This window comes from Gouania willdenowi, chromosome 24, assembly GCF_900634775.1.
Source record: "Gouania willdenowi chromosome 24, fGouWil2.1, whole genome shotgun sequence".
Lineage (NCBI taxonomy): Eukaryota > Metazoa > Chordata > Actinopteri > Blenniiformes > Gobiesocidae > Gouania > Gouania willdenowi.
In genome coordinates this window covers 9,179,529-9,195,272 of record NC_041066.1, presented here as the reverse complement: position 1 = coordinate 9,195,272, position 15,744 = coordinate 9,179,529, and the positions used below count along the sequence as shown (strand labels likewise).

At 40.1% G+C, this 15,744-nt stretch overlaps 1 protein-coding gene across 1 annotated transcript; it reads left to right on the top strand.

Moving 5' to 3' along the window:
- The first annotated feature begins 543 nt into the window (after positions 1-543).
- Positions 544-15,535, top strand: LOC114458120 (apolipoprotein B-100). Its single transcript, XM_074783797.1, is given in 35 exon segments — positions 544-668; positions 1,002-1,034; positions 1,157-1,269; positions 1,363-1,508; positions 1,599-1,746; positions 1,845-1,997; positions 2,267-2,391; positions 2,485-2,570; positions 2,656-3,100; positions 3,205-3,319; positions 3,470-3,616; positions 3,720-3,931; positions 4,007-4,202; positions 4,284-4,463; positions 4,622-4,825; positions 4,926-5,093; positions 5,182-5,387; positions 5,548-5,724; positions 5,816-5,946; positions 6,032-6,242; positions 6,327-6,499; positions 6,595-6,758; positions 6,843-6,952; positions 7,146-7,390; positions 7,393-7,518; positions 7,707-8,303; positions 8,306-8,523; positions 8,526-9,155; positions 9,157-9,211; positions 9,214-9,275; positions 9,277-13,678; positions 13,681-13,734; positions 13,822-13,933; positions 14,057-14,237; positions 14,331-15,535. Coding segments are annotated over 35 exon segments (11,355 nt in total). The 5' UTR covers positions 544-613; the 3' UTR covers positions 15,306-15,535.
- The last annotated feature ends 209 nt before the right edge of the window (positions 15,536-15,744 follow it).

Here is a 15,744-nt window from a genome sequence, read left to right as displayed (position 1 = left end):
TGAAATCACTCCATAATGGTGCCAAATGGGAAACAATGAGTATCTGTCAGTGGCCTGAATTAAGCTCATGCTGTTGGCCAGTGACCTTCAAGGAGTGACATCTTAATACAACAGCAGCAGCAACTTTTGCAAAAGAAATGTGTTTGTTTCATGTTGAAAGAATTTACCTCTAGAATTGAAAGTAAATCAAATGACGCCTCTTATAAAGAGATTAGATATAGTCATTGCTTTTCTATATGGACAAGGCAGACTGATACTACAACCACAAAAATGTAAAAAATGATTAAAAAAAAGTGATTTATATTTTAGTTGCATAAATCCTAGTCATATCTTAAAAGTTGTATTTCAATAATCGTTGGAAGAGGAACATTCATGAACACATTTGGTCAGTTTTGTAAGCATGCGCTTTGATCTGCATGTATCTTCAAACCTTTTGCCTTTGTCCCTCCACACAGGAGGGTAAGTTGGACTTTGAGCGCTCAAAGCACTGTATGTACCTCCCAGTTCTCTGACAGAGTCTGCGAACAGTATAAAAGCCTCGAACTGACACTAGGAAATCAGTCTCATCTGAGTACTCGCCAACATCAAGAACGCGAGCTTCAACGAACCCATCATGGGGGACTCAAAGCTCTGCCTATTGCTGCTCCTCAGCACAATGGCCTTAACTTGTAAGTAGTTCTTAAAACCCTTATACATTTATGTATTATATGGATCTTCTGCTTTTATTCTTTGTTGATCATTTCTTTGGGCTATGGTATTGGGATTACACTCTTAAGGAGTTATTCTGTATTTCCCCTTTTGCTCACTTGGGTATTCTGATATTCCCCACTAAAGCATGTTAGAAACTGATGGCAGAGAAACATTTTCTTTCATTTTTTCATACATCTCATGACAATAAAAGCAACTTAGCCAGTCAATATGGTATTAGTTGAGTTATATATAGTTTAGCAGACAATGCAGATTTTTGTTTGCATTTTAACATTATTGTTCTTTCCTTACAGTGGCCCAAGAAGAAGATCATCCCACCTGTCTGTGTAAGTTCTGAGTGATTTTACTTTGTATAATTAATTTCTTTATGTTGTCTTAAGCAGTTTTTACACTTTCAAGATCTGTTGTGAGATTTTAATTTTCATCTTTTTGATCACATTTCTTTTAGTGGCTCAAAGGTATAAGACCCTGCACAAGTATGAATACCAATATGAAGCTGAATCTCTGAATGGCATCAATGGCGCCTCACAGCTCAAAAACGGACCCAAGGCTTCTTGCAAGGTCGAAAATAGTCCTCATGATTGATTTTCATTGATAGGACAAGTCATATCTCAGAGTAAAGATGAACAAAACCTATATTTTTACCTCTCACAGGTTGAAATTGAAGTACCACAGTCTTGTAGCTTCATCATCCGGACCACTGGCTGCTTGCTGAGTGAGGTGGTTGACATGGACGCAGAGGGTAACCCTGTGTTTGGTCCCGCACCAAACTCTGATGCCTTTGCTGCTGAAATGGAAAGGTACAACAGTCATTAAACACCTCTGAGATAAAGGACATATATCAACTAGAGCACTCTTATCAAGTTTAATTATCTTATATTTTGTTTTAGATACCCTCTGAAGGTTGTGGTTGAGGGTGTGTATGACGTTAAGCTGTACCCTGAGGATGGTGAGAGCACAAACATCTTGAACTTCAAGAGAGGAATCATCTCAGCTCTGGCTGTGCCTCTGGTGGAAGAAGAGAAGAACAAGATCATGGTAAAAAAAAAGGACACACGTCTAAAGACAACATCCATTTTTTTTTTAAAGTGACTTAGTGTCATTTTTTCTAAACATCTTTGATTTGTTTGTTTTAGCCTACAATCCATGGCAAGTGCAAGACGTACTACACCATTAATAGCAGAGAGGACATTGCAACAGACATCAGCCTGAAAAGAGATCTGTCGAGATGTGACAAGTTTTACCCGATGAAAGATTACACCAGCCCTCTGGCTCTCATCTCTGGCATGGTAAGCCCCACAAACAATGAAAGATTGTTCAAATGAATGAAACCAAGACTCAAAATTCATCAATTTTAAACCTTTAATTGTCGTCAGGAGCAGTTTTTGTGATTTGAGCATTTTTTTTTTTTTAAAATCTCTGATTAGTATAGATTCGATCAAAATGCCCCCAGATATTCAAAATTACCACCAAAATGCAATGTTTCTTGTTTGTTTTTAAATTTAAAAACCCTAATTTACCTAAATATTCCCTACCAATGCTGTATCTCTTTTCTCAGAACTATCCTCTTGCTCAGTTGGTCAGAAGTTCCCAGTCCTGCAACTACAAATTTGACAATGAGAAAAAGCACATGACATCTGGATCCTGCACTGAGAAACACATCCTTATTCCATTCTCCCACAAGTAAGCCTAATATTGAATGTAGTGGACATCATATGTTAACGTGTATCATTAAAAAGGTAAGTCACATTTCAATAATTAATTTCCTTTTAACAGAGGAGAATATGGAGTTACCAACATTGGAAAACAGGAGCTTACCTTGGTGGAGGTGACCACTCATAATGACAGAGTGTTTGATCACAGTGAGTCCAATACTTCATTTGTTTATATTAATATATGGTCAAAATTGTAAATGGAAGTTAAAACTACTATTTTCTGTACTTCAAGGTGACATTGTCAAGGGTCTCCACATGGAGAAAGTTGAGGACAAGAGTGCTGTCCAGGATAAGGATGCAGCTCTGAGCCTTCTCAGAGAACTGGCCACTCTGCCCGAAACCGATGGTGAGAAGAGGGCCCATCTCTTCCAGAGGCTTGTTTCCATGGTTCGTGGAATGAAGACTGAAACTCTGAGTCCTGCCATCCCTGAGGCTCTTGAGGTGTCCCGTGTCTTGACCTACCAAGTTCTGGCCCAGTGCGGAACCCCCCAGTGCAGCAGTGCCATCATGCAGATACTGAGAAGCTTTGACAGCGACTCCTTTGAGGTTGACGCGTCTGTGTTTGCTTTGGGACTCATGTCCAATCCATCTGAACTTCTGATCAATGACATGCTCCAGATGGCAAAATACAAGTCCAGCAAGCCAATCATGTATGCCCTAAGCAACGTTGTTAAGAGGTATGGAATTTTCTTAGAAGTATTAGAAATGAATTATTTTGACAGGAGAGTGTTTTGTTTAAAGCATAATATCACTAAATTAACATATGATCTATCTTCACCAGGTTTTACAAAGCTGAAGGAAAACTGATTCCTGAGATTTATTCTGTTGCTGAATTTATGGCGGCCAAGTTGGGTGACTGCTCTGGAGACAAAGATGAGACTTTCCTGACATTGAGGGTAGGTTTCTTTCTCAAAGCATGAAATAAGTAAAATCGTTGCTGAAGTAGCTACAAACACTATTGTAATATAATACTATTAATTACAAAAGAAGAATGTACTGTACTTACATTTTTTAAGAGAAAAAATATCATGATCTTGTCAACCTAGGTTATTGGAAACATGGCTCCAGCTGTAGTATCTGCTGGTCCGGCTCTTAGAGGCGCTGTGATGCAGTGTGTGAACCAACCCACAGCTTCACTGGCTGTGCAGCAAGCTGCTATCCAGGTGTTCAGACTGACTCCAGCCACAGAAGAGGCAAGTAAAACACACTATATGCTTAAATATCTCTACGTGGTAAACTACCTCGGTTCAAGCACTGCTTCCTGAAAAACCTTGAACTTTCATGTCTCTTTCATAGGTCAGAGAGGTTTTAATGCAGGTTCTTTTGGATGGCACCAGCCCTGTGCAAAAACGCATTGCTGCATATTTGGTGTTGATGAAAGATCCCCTGCCCAGTGAACTGACACAGCTGGCAAATGCTTTGCCACTTGAGGAGGACACACAAGTCAAGAGCTTTATCATCTCTCACCTTTCCAACATTTTGACCTCATCTGTGCCTGAGACCCAGGAGTAAGAAAAATCAGCGTTGTCCTAAATCATCTTGATAACCATCAGTCTTACTTGACTTTTTCTTTCCTTCTGCAGACTGAAACAGAAGATCCTTGATGCCCTCCAGGGTAATGAGATTGGACCCATTATGAATCCAACCAAATTTTCTCGCAACTACAAGATTGGATCTTTGGAGGGCAACATGATCTTTGAGGGTAGCAGCTACCTGCCCAAGGAGGCAATGCTTGACATGACTCTGAAGGCCTTTGGCTTTGACGTCGACATGGTGGAGGTAAAAAATCTGGCCTATTATTACTCGACTGTGTGTTAATGAAAGGGGTTAAATTTGTATTTCCAATTATCTTCTTTGCAGATTGGCATGGAGGGCGAAGGCTTTGAGCCAACAGTTGATGCTCTGTTTGGAGAGAATGGATTCTTCCCTGACACTGCCCTAAAGACCATGTACTTTGTCTCAGACAACATGCCACAGTCAGTCAGTGAGATGATGTATATTGCCATGCCTGCTCTCAAGAGGAACAGGATGAAAAGAGAGGTAAAACTCAGTCTGACAAACACCTAAAATATTTTCTAAATCATCTTCAAGAAAGGTTACTTTGTGTGACAGGATTGATGCAATTGCTCATTGGGTTTTCTTCATTTAATCTCATAGCTTAAAAACAGTAACTATTTATATTGCACTTTTGTATTCAGGCCTCCATGAACCTAATGAGAGACATCGGACGCAACCTCAACAAACTGGTCCATGAACTTAAGAACTCACAGTCTCCAGAAGCCATGATTTATATGAAGCTTTTTGGAAATGAGCTTGGATATCTGAAGACCAACGAGATGGAAAAGATGGCCTACTCTACTGTCATGATGATTGACAGCATGATCAAGATGTTCCCAACTGATGTGAGTAATACTTTTGAGTTTTTCAAACTAGAAAGCAGTGCGTTACATGTTGCGTTTAATATGATTTTCTTTTTAACACTATGTGATACTTTTTCTACAGGTAATGAAGGCACTCATGACAAAGGCTGACAACACCATTTTTGCTCACTACATCTTCATGGATAATGAATTCTTCTTGCCCACTATGACTGGTGTGCCTCTGAAGATTGCATTGTCTGGTACCTTCACCCCTGGTCTTAAGGGTGGACTTCAGATTGCCCGTGATATGGTAACGCATTCAAAAATGTGCTTGAAACCTATGAAAGGCTCACCTTTTAAAAACATAAGAACTAACAATGTTCTCTAAATCTACACAGAGCAAAGTAACTTTCATGCCATCTGCTGGCATTGAGTTTGTTACTCGAGTCGGCTCCCACTTCCCTGAATATGTTAACTCTGGACTGGAAATGCACACCAACCTTTTCCATGAGAGTGGAATCAGAGCTGAGATCTCCACAGCTCGTGACAACATCAAGCTGACCATCCCTGCTCCTACAAGTCCAACAAAGCTCATCAAAATGACGTAAGTCAAGTCCAGATCTATCAAGAGCAGTAATGACAAAATGAAAAGGAGCATAAATGTTTGTTTATACTTTCTGTAAATTTTCTTTTGTTAGACCAAAATACGGTCACATGAAACAAGAAATGGTAAGATTTATAAAATAATATACATTTCTCTTTAGAAACAACTTGGTGGCAATAACTGGATCAGAGGTGAAGACCCTTCCATCTATGTTGATGGACAAGGTTGATGTTAGCGAGTGCACGCCCGTCTTTGCTGGTATGAAATACTGCACTGCTTTGCAGTACGTGGATGGTCAGGAGACCTCCCCTTACTTCCCCTTTACTGGGGACAGCAAGTGAGTTTACCATTAAACTATTATCCAAATTCAGCTTTTGAACTAAAAATATGGGACCAATTAACACCTTTATAAAAAAAAAACTGTGCAGATTTGTTGTGGAGCTCCACCCAACTGGTGATGTCACAGAGTACACAGCTACTGTTTCTTATGAAGTATTGAAGATGGGAGAGGAAGGCAGGCAGAAGGTTGACTCTCTGAAGTTTGCTCTTCGGGCTGAGGGTAAATAACATCTCTCTGTTTTCAATCACTTTTTAAAAGCTCTACAAAGAGAAAACCATAGAGTTTAAAGGTATTGGTTTATCAGGTGCTGAGCCAACTGAAGCCAGAGTGATTCTGAATTACAACAGAAGAAAGAATGTTGTCACAGCCGACATTCAGATCCCTGATTATGATTTGGAGGCTGGAATGAGGCTGGGTGTTGTTGATGGAAACACTAAAGGCAAAGGAACCCACTCTATCTCTCTGGATTTCATCAACAAGAACATCCCTCAGCTTTCCCTGGTTGGTCGTGCTAAGTAAGTACTATGACACTCCAGTGAAATAACATGTAAGTTCTTTTTACATCTCAAAGCCCTCTAAACACTAGCACTCTTTATTAGTCTCAAAGAGATGAAGGAAGGGATGCTGCAAGTTCAACTTTTGATCCCCTCAATCAATGCTGATGCCACCGTGACAGCCAACATGAAACGTGAGGAGCAACTCGAGCTGGAGCTCAAAACTGACATCAAATTCCTGGAAACCACATCCGAGCAGAAATTTGAAGTTAAATATGGTATGATACGATTTCAAAAAAAAAAAAAAAAAAAGCAGTTATGCTTAGATATTTTTAAATTCATTGAGAAGACTAAAATCCTTTTCTATCTTTAGATGCCAGCAAGATTGAATTTGAAATAAAGTCTGATGTGTCATCTGAGATTTTGAACATCCTTCCACATGCTGATATGATTGAGAAGTACAGCAATGATCTTCTTGACATGCCAATTGGAGACACAGACATGAAGGCTCGTCAGATCCTCAGTCGATTTGTAGAGGTATAACACATTCATTAAACAGGCTTTGAATCTGCCACTTTCCTCTACCATCAATGTCAATAAACACTGTTACTCCTCATTTAGGCAATTAACAACTACATAGAAAAGTATGGTGCAGACTTCCCCTACATCCAGAACTTTAGAGTCCCTGAGATGCCTGAAATTTCACTGCCTGAGAAGCTTTTCCTGAATGTGTAAGTAACAAAAAACTCAAAACCAGTACTGCAATACTTTTGATGACCATGGTTTTGTTTGTTTTATTTCTATGGACCCCTCAAAAATGAAATGCTATATCTTAATGAGCTATACCTGAAATACATACTATTTTAACCTTTATATTAGGAACGGCAAGAAAATTAAAAAAATTAAAAAAATCTGTTTTTACAGGGACACAAAGGCTGTGTACTACTTCAACAATGAACATTTCACCATTGTCATTCCTGTCCCCCTTGGAGGAAAGTCTCCTGAGGAACTTAACTTCCCTCCAGCTTTAAGCACACCCCATGTTTCTATGCCCAACTTTGGGGTCGAGATTGTCTCTATGGAGGTTCCTATTCCAGACTTTGTCATTCCTGAGAAGTTCACTTTTGCTTTCCCTTATTTTGGCAAAGCTGAAGTTTCAGCTGAAATTAAAGCAACTTGTATGACATGGAGTCGTCAATGACATTTGGCAAAGATTTAATTGAAGAGCCACGCTACTCAGCAAAATTTGATGTGAAAGGAACTTCTCCTATTGACATCCTCTCAATGAAGATGGAAGGTAAATTACATTCAATACATTATTATAGCTATGCTATTGATCCTAAACATTACATAATTTAATTTGATTTAATGAAAAGTACATCAGTTGAGACGTACGAAACAAGGCTCTTAAACAAAGTATATGTAAGAAATTGTGGTAAACTTTGATTTTATTTCAGCGACTGTGTTTTGTTGTCTTGTATTTAGGGCTTGCAATGGTGGACCTCACAGAAGCAATCAAGGCTGAACTGAAAAGCTCATTGGCTCACAAATTAATTGAAGCCCAGCATCAGCATCAATGAGGATGCCTCCATCACAGACAACTCAGTTTGAAATCAAGCAGCAAGGTGGAAGCCACAAGTCCACTGGGTCTTCGTCTTGTCTTAGATCTCACTGGTATGACTGGAATCAACACTGAGGAACTTTCTGGTGACTACAGCTTTGAAGGAAGTATCGAGGCTGGACCCATTTATGGAAAGACCAGTTCTCGCCAGACATTCACTATCTTCCCCTTTAAGCCAGAAGCCAAGATTGATTCTAACATTCAGTTTGATACCACTGTTCTTAAGGCTCGCAACACAATTGCTGCAACCTTCGTCAATGGCGAACATTTCCTTGTGTCCAACACAAATGCCTTTGAAGACATCTTCACTCATGCAGCTGAGCTTTCCTTCAAGGACAGAAAGCTGTCTTTGAAAAGTGATGCCAATGCTTTTGCTCTTGGTCTAAAGATCCATAATCAGGCAGAAGCCTCTGCTATCCTTGGTGAAATCATTGTAAGAATGGAGACAAATGCTGACCACTCTGAAACCGTATTTACTCTCTGCTGACTGCTTCTCTTGATGCCAGTGGTTTGGCTGTAAACAGCGATGCCAATGTGAAACTTCTGGAGAATGAGGCTATTCACAAGGCTGCTCTTACATTGAAAAAAGATGGTTTCGCCACAAGTGGAACAACCACCATCCAGAGCCCACTGTCCTTGGAAAACACCTTCTCCGCTGGACTTGATGGTACAAAGGCAACCTCTTGTCCATCAGCAACAAGGCTGCACTGAGTAATATGGCTATTGATAACACCAACACAATGATGATTACACTATCCAGCTTGGAATTCAACACAAAGGCTGAGGCCACAGTAGGTGCTTATGCCTCCTACACTCATGACATCACTGCTGACTTGAAACCCTACACTGCTTCTGCAAGTGTGAAAAACAACCTTAAGCTTCTGGGTGGTGACTTCATCAATGAGGCTCAGCTGCAGGCGGAGCTATACAAGATGGACTTGACTGGCAGCATGAAAGCCATTTTCAATGAGGAAGAGTTAAAGCACATGTATCAGGTCAGCTATGCTGATATGATTGCTAATGCAAAATGCAGCACCACTGGAAAGCTCTTTGGCACTCACATGAACCAGAACACAGAGGTTGAAATCAACGGCCTTGCTGCCAGGATTGACAATGATGCTCGCTTTAACTCCCAGCCGGTGCGCTATGATCATAACATTCGTTGCAATGTTGTTCCTTTTGATTTCAACCTTGGTGCGACCTTCAATGCTGACGGAGATTGTGACCATGTACGGCAAGCACAGTGCACAGCTTTTGGCAAGTTCCTCTTAAGGGCAAAACCTCTTGCTTTGGCCAGCTCCCATGAATACAGAGGCATCATTAAACCAGCAGCTGGATAGTGGCTTTTCACTTGAAACCACCTTTGACAACAAATGGAAACCACCATGTCTGTAGATGAGCAAGCAAGTACCTTCAGAACAAAGTCAAAGATGAGATGATCATGTTATCAATCAGGAATTTGCTATCTACAACAACGCCGAGAGAGTTGGAATTGAAGCATCTGGCACTATCCTTACAAATATTCTGAACACAGAGTCCGACGAGAACCAGGAATACACTATTTCAAGCTTCCTGAAGTATGACAAGAGCACTGATAGTCACATAATTCAGCTTCCTCTGATTGAACATCTCCCATATGTTTTGGAGGGCATCAAGAACTTCATTGTAAATGTGGCAGAGACAATGCAAGAGTACATCAACAATGAGGAGATTAGAATTAAAATTGAAGCTCTTCCACAGTATGTAAGTGACATTGTTGCCCAAATGAATCTTGAAGAGAAAGTTGTTCAGCTTAAGCAGTATTATAGTGATTTTACCCAAAACTATGCCATCACCATGGATGACGTGGAATCTGCTTTGAGCAATCTGAAAGTAACAGTTGAGGAAGTTTTAGCTGATCTCACTGTTTACATTGTAAAATTTGCTGATTTTGTGCAGGAAGCTATTGCAAGCAGCACACTACCTGAGACCATTGCTCTGAAGATTCAAGAACTGATGAATACCATCACAGAGGAGTATGACATCAAAACTATGGCTATTAACATGATCGATACTCTTAAAGAGATGATTACTAAGATTGATCTGGAGAAAGTAAAGGGCACTAGCATTGCATTCTTAAATGATCTTGAAGCCAAGTACGAGATCAAGGAGTCACTACAAGTAATCATGAAGATAATCAAGGAAAAAATTGAGTCCTTTGACATGGTAGAATTTGTTTCTGAGCTGAAGAGGTTTATTTTATCATTCAACTTTAAACGTCAAGTTAAGTATTTATTGAGTTACATTCCCACAGAAATGTTCAGTGAGTGGATGGATTCAATTAAGGCAATAATTCAGGACCTTGACATTGTTGGAAAGATCAACACCCTTTCTGCCAAGATGAGGGAGCTCATTGCAAAGTTTGAGCTTGAACAGAAGGTTCAAGCCCTGTTTGAAAAGGCCGGGGAGCTCATCAAGAATTTAGAAATTGAGGAAACCATAAGTGCTGTTGTCAAGATGGTGAAGGACCAAGACATTCCATCTAAATTGGTGCAAATTTACCAGAACACTATCAACTACTTGAAAGCCACTGAGGTCTGGGAAATAATTGACCACACAAACATGCTTCTTGAGAACGCTGTTGAAACACTGAAGTCTTTGGAATATAATGATTTAGTACAAGGTGTCAATAACATCATTGATAGTCTTGTTCATCGTTTGAATGAGATGCTCACAGCTTTTGAAATTCCTCAGAAAGTTGAAGCAACTCGGAACTTTATCAATGCACTGTTATCCACAGCACGCAGCTTCATTGAGCGCCTTCGGGAAATCAAAATTGCAGAAACAATCAAATCTGTAAAGGACATTTTTGACCATGTTGTGATTGACAACCTAAAGACAGTTGCTGGGTTTGTAAATGAAAGAATCACAAATCTGGATCTCAAAGCTGAGATTACCCCCTTCCTGGACTTTTTAAGCGAACACTACAGAAGGCTAGTGGGGACCATTGCTGATATATTTGCCACTGCTATTTATATAGTTAAAAATACTGTTTCAAACCAAAAATTCTTTAATGAAATTAAACAGATCATTCGAGGACTCCGCGATGAAATTAAAAAAATTGAAATTGCCACGCCTTCCTTCACTATTCCCTTCACAGACCTTGTTGTGCCTTCAATGGCTGTCAACATGAACGCACTGAATGAGTTGGAAATCCCAAACCAGGTCGACATCCCAGAATTCACCATTTTGGGTTTCTATCATGTGAAAGCAACCACAATTTCCTTTGATGACATCCAGAAGAGAATCTTTGCCCTCCTTGAATTCATTTTGAACTTTGAAATGCCATTTCCTGATGTGGATGCTTTGTTTGGAGAGATGACACTGAATTACATACCTTCCTTCCCTGAAATAACCTTCCCTGAAATTGTTCTTTCGGAGATCTCATTTCCTGATATCCCTACAATTCCAGTGGAAAAGTATTTGAAAGTTATTGAGCATCCTGAGATCAAGGTTCCCACAATTCCAAGAGAGATCATGATTCCAGCATTTGGCAAACTCTATGGAGAAATCAGATTCATTACACCCATCTACACAATGAAGACATCAGCTGAGTTTAAAAACACAACTGAGAGTGAAATGACACCTCAGTTCACTGGATTCTTCACCTCCCAGGGCACATCGCCAAGTCAGGAAGTGCTCAATTACAAATTGGAGACCTCTGCTCGCATTGCAGTCCCAAAATGGAAACGTGTGGTTTTAGCTGAGACTCTGAAGATCAGCCATGAAATTCTTGGTGTTGAACATCAGGCATCTGTAACTCTATATGGCCTTTCTGCTCAGGCCCAAGCAAAGACAACGCTTAAAGTTGACACTAAACCATACACTGCCAACTTCATGAACACAGCTTTTATTGCAATGGAAGGAGGAATGTCTGCCTCTCTTGATACTTCTTTCACTGAGGTACTGGACCTGCCAGTGTTCAATATCAAAGCTGAGTCCAGTGTAACCCAAAAGACTGTCCTTCGCCAGGATGGTTTGACCCTCAATATCACGGGTGAGAACGCAGCCGATGTGAAGATGAATGAGTACCATGATAATCACAATAGCAAGTTCCAAATGTCACTCAACCCCAGAAGTGTCACCCTGACTTTCACTGGTGACACAGACTCCTTCTTGAAGATGAAACAGCTTGTTAATGCTGAACTTGTCCCATTTACCTACATCAAGTTTGATATCCGCAATGAGGCAGAGGGAACAATCATCAAGAACAGTGTTTTTGTGATCTCGGGAAATGCAAACTTAAATGATCTGAAGGTTGAACTGAAAGCAAACCATGATGCAGAACTTATTGGTCCAGTCAGTGGAGTCCTTTCCAATTCGATCAATGTCTTAGCCCATCCTGTGGAGTTCCTTTTTGAATTCCAGAACAAAGGAAATGCCAAGGTGAACATCTTTGAAACCTTGTCTGCAAAGATTGATTTGCAGAATGATTACTTGGCCAACATCAAACCTGACAGCCAACTGATAAACACTGTAGCCTTGGTTCAAATGAACCAAAACAAAATGTTTTACAACTGCACTATCAACAATGATGTAAACGAGGCAGGTATCTTTGCTGCTATGGAAAGTGAGGCCAACCTGGACTTCCTGAAATTTCCCATCAGTATTGCTGAAATTGATCTGCCTTTTGTTGACTTCCATACTCCAGCTATAATTGACTTGAATCTATATGAGCAAGCAGGATTAGAGAACATTTTGCCCACCACTGAGCAGAACTTTGATGCCAATGCCAAGATTGTTTACAAGAAACGCCAAACAGCGCCACTTGTTGATATAATGGGTCTGATTGAGATTCCCTCAATGGGTAGCCTGACCACAGAAATGTCTTTCAAATCAACCATCATTAATCTGAATGCCAATGCTGGACTCACTGCTGACGACGACATTGTCCTACGCCTGGGGGCAACCACAGCCTCTGTGTTTGAAGGTCTGACTGCCAAACTTGATGGCACAACCAGCCTAACCACCAAGAGAGGAGTCAAACTAGCCAATTCCCTGTCCCTGGAAAATCGTCACATCGAGGGAACTCATGACAGCACCTTCAGTTTGAGCACTGAGACTTTCGAAACTGCTGCATCTGTATCCACAGTTGGAAAGATTGTCCTGCCTGTATTCAACCTGGAAGTAAATCAAAATCTATTTGCAGACACCAAGGCCAAGGCAAATGTTGTATCCACTTTGAGGATGAAAGGTGACTTCAACTGTGCTTTGATCAATGCGGCTGTAAAGGCAGAGACAGACCACAGTCTGAAGCTTGAAGGAGCATTTGACTATATTTCCATGGAGTCATCTACTCGGGCAAATGTTGATGGCACAGTGCTTGAAGACTATCTGCTTTTAGGAATTCTGGACAATGAGGCAAATTTCTACCTGAACAAGGATGGCCTGCGTTCCACTTCCAAAATCATTGCTGATGCAAAACTCAACCATGGCACAACCAAAATCTTTGGCATGGATGTAAACGAGAACCTGGCTATTGAAGGCTCACTAAGCCGTGTTTATGCAGTGCTTAAATATACTGGTAACAACGAGGCTAACTTCTTCAACTTCTTCACCAACGGAAAGCATGTTGCCCAGGCTACTATCGACTTTGCACCTCTTTCTTCCTTGGCAGTGGATATAGAGATTGACATGTCCCAACCAACCAACCTGGGTGACTTCACAGTCTTTGAGAAGACTATTGCTGAAATAACAAGTGCCAAGCAGAAATTTTCCACTAATGCCAAGTTTGTCAGCCCACTGTACACTACAAACGCAGCAGCTGAGCTGGACGGCATTGCTCCTGTCTTCAAAGTCATCTTAAAACCTCTGCCACCTCACCTCTTGTTTTCTTGGAATATGACATGGATGGTAAGTGGAGGGAAATAGACAACATTTTATACATATCTTTTGCTTGTCACTTTTGTCCAAACTATCTTTTTTTTTTTCTTTTAAAAGCTTCTTCAACTGCCAACTTTGAGAGTGAAGCTCTCTCCGTGATTAGCAAGGCTGTCCTGACACATGCTGACCTGACGATGGAAATGAACCACATCATTAGCCAAGCTCTGAGGTAATATTTAGTACTTTTATTTAGCACATTTTATCATCATATGAAAAAGTTATTTTCCATAAATTACAGGAAAAAGCGCATTAATTGAATTTAATTTAATAAAGGTATTGTCCCTTTTTCTAGCTCTTCTCGTCACACTATGAATGTGGACATTGCCAGCTCTACATTTACTGATGTGAACCTCCGTTATGCTGCTCAGAGAGATGGTATCAGTGCCTCAGTATCTATTCCATCAGCTGGTTTCCTTGGCTTTACATTCAATAGCAGACTCCCATTGAGTGCAAGAGTTTTTGGCCGTTATCCTGTAAGTACAGTATATTTGGAACGAAAATGGAAAAATATACCTTGAAACAAAAAAATAAATAATTTTAATTGTATTGATTTTGTCCTATTCTAGTCTGCTCCAGAAGTTGATGTTGACATGCTGGTCCTCCGATCATCTCCTAAAGATGCTGATAAGATGGGACTTCAAATCACCTACAACATGATGGCAACAAAGACACTATTCTCTGAGTTTAAGATGAGAGTTCCCTCCATCTTCTCTTCATTGACGGCATTTGCTGACAAATACCAGATCATAAAGACCATTGAGACACTAAGAACCTCTTTCATAACTGAGCTCTACAATGTTCCAAATTACTATGATGTTCATATGAGCCAGCTGTCAATTTTCTACAGGGATTTTGTTGTCCAGTATCAGAAAACAGTCCAGGCTCTTCTGGATGCTGCCATTAAGGTTTTGAGGGAGACCCAGTTTAAACTTCCAGGGTCTGATGAGATGACAACTCTTCCCGTAGTCTTGAAGAAGCTGACCAGCAGCATTGCAGCTATGTTAGAGTCAACCATCAAAATGATCATTGAGAATGTTGATGTCTATTATACTGTTTTTGTTGAGCAATTCAGCAGTGTCAAAGTACGTATGCCAGTTGGTGATGCAATTACTGGAGCTCAGATCATAGAGCAGGTTAGAACTACTCTCAAAGCAGTTTCTGATGAGCTGGTAGACTTTGTCCAGAAAATGGAGAGTCTTGACACAATGCTTGAGAAAATAGGCCAGTTGGTGAAGGCTATGGTTGACAAGTCCCAGGAATTTGTTGACTCTGTAAAATCAGATTATCTTGAGTCAGTGTTCACCTATATTAATAGTTTCTATCGCAAACTTGTCTCAGTCATTAAGGATGTAATTGACATGCTCCCAACATTCACCGTTGAGGATTTCAATAGTGCTTGTGACACAGTTTTGGAAATGTTGGAGCAGTTCAACAATGCTGTTTATGGTTTCCTGCAGCAAATTCCAGAGACAGATCAGGTTTACGTCAAAGTTAAAGATGAAATGTTGGTTATTGACCTGCCATTGTTCTTCCTTCAGTGAGAAGCTTCAAAGACCGAGACAAAACTTTATGAAACTCTACCATCTTCTCTGAACCCATGCTTGGAGGGACTATGGACAACAGCAACAGTATTTATGACAAAATGATAATGACTGTTATATCATTCTACATTGGGTGGCTAACTGTCCACTAATATTAAGAATGTAACAACTCTCTTTAAAGCACTGTGTAAAAACAATTAAAAAAATTAATGAAAAAATAATGCAATTTTTCATGTCTGTGTTTTATTTTTCAGTACCTTTATTTCATAGTCTTTTTGCAACTCATATTGTCACAATGGGAACAAATCCTAATTCAAAAGTAGCAGTTCCATTGCAGCTTACTGTTTGACAAACAAGCGGGTCTTTGCCATGACACAAAATAACAGATGTATGAAATTGTTTGGGAATGAACTAAACAACCACTAACAATTGTCATCCT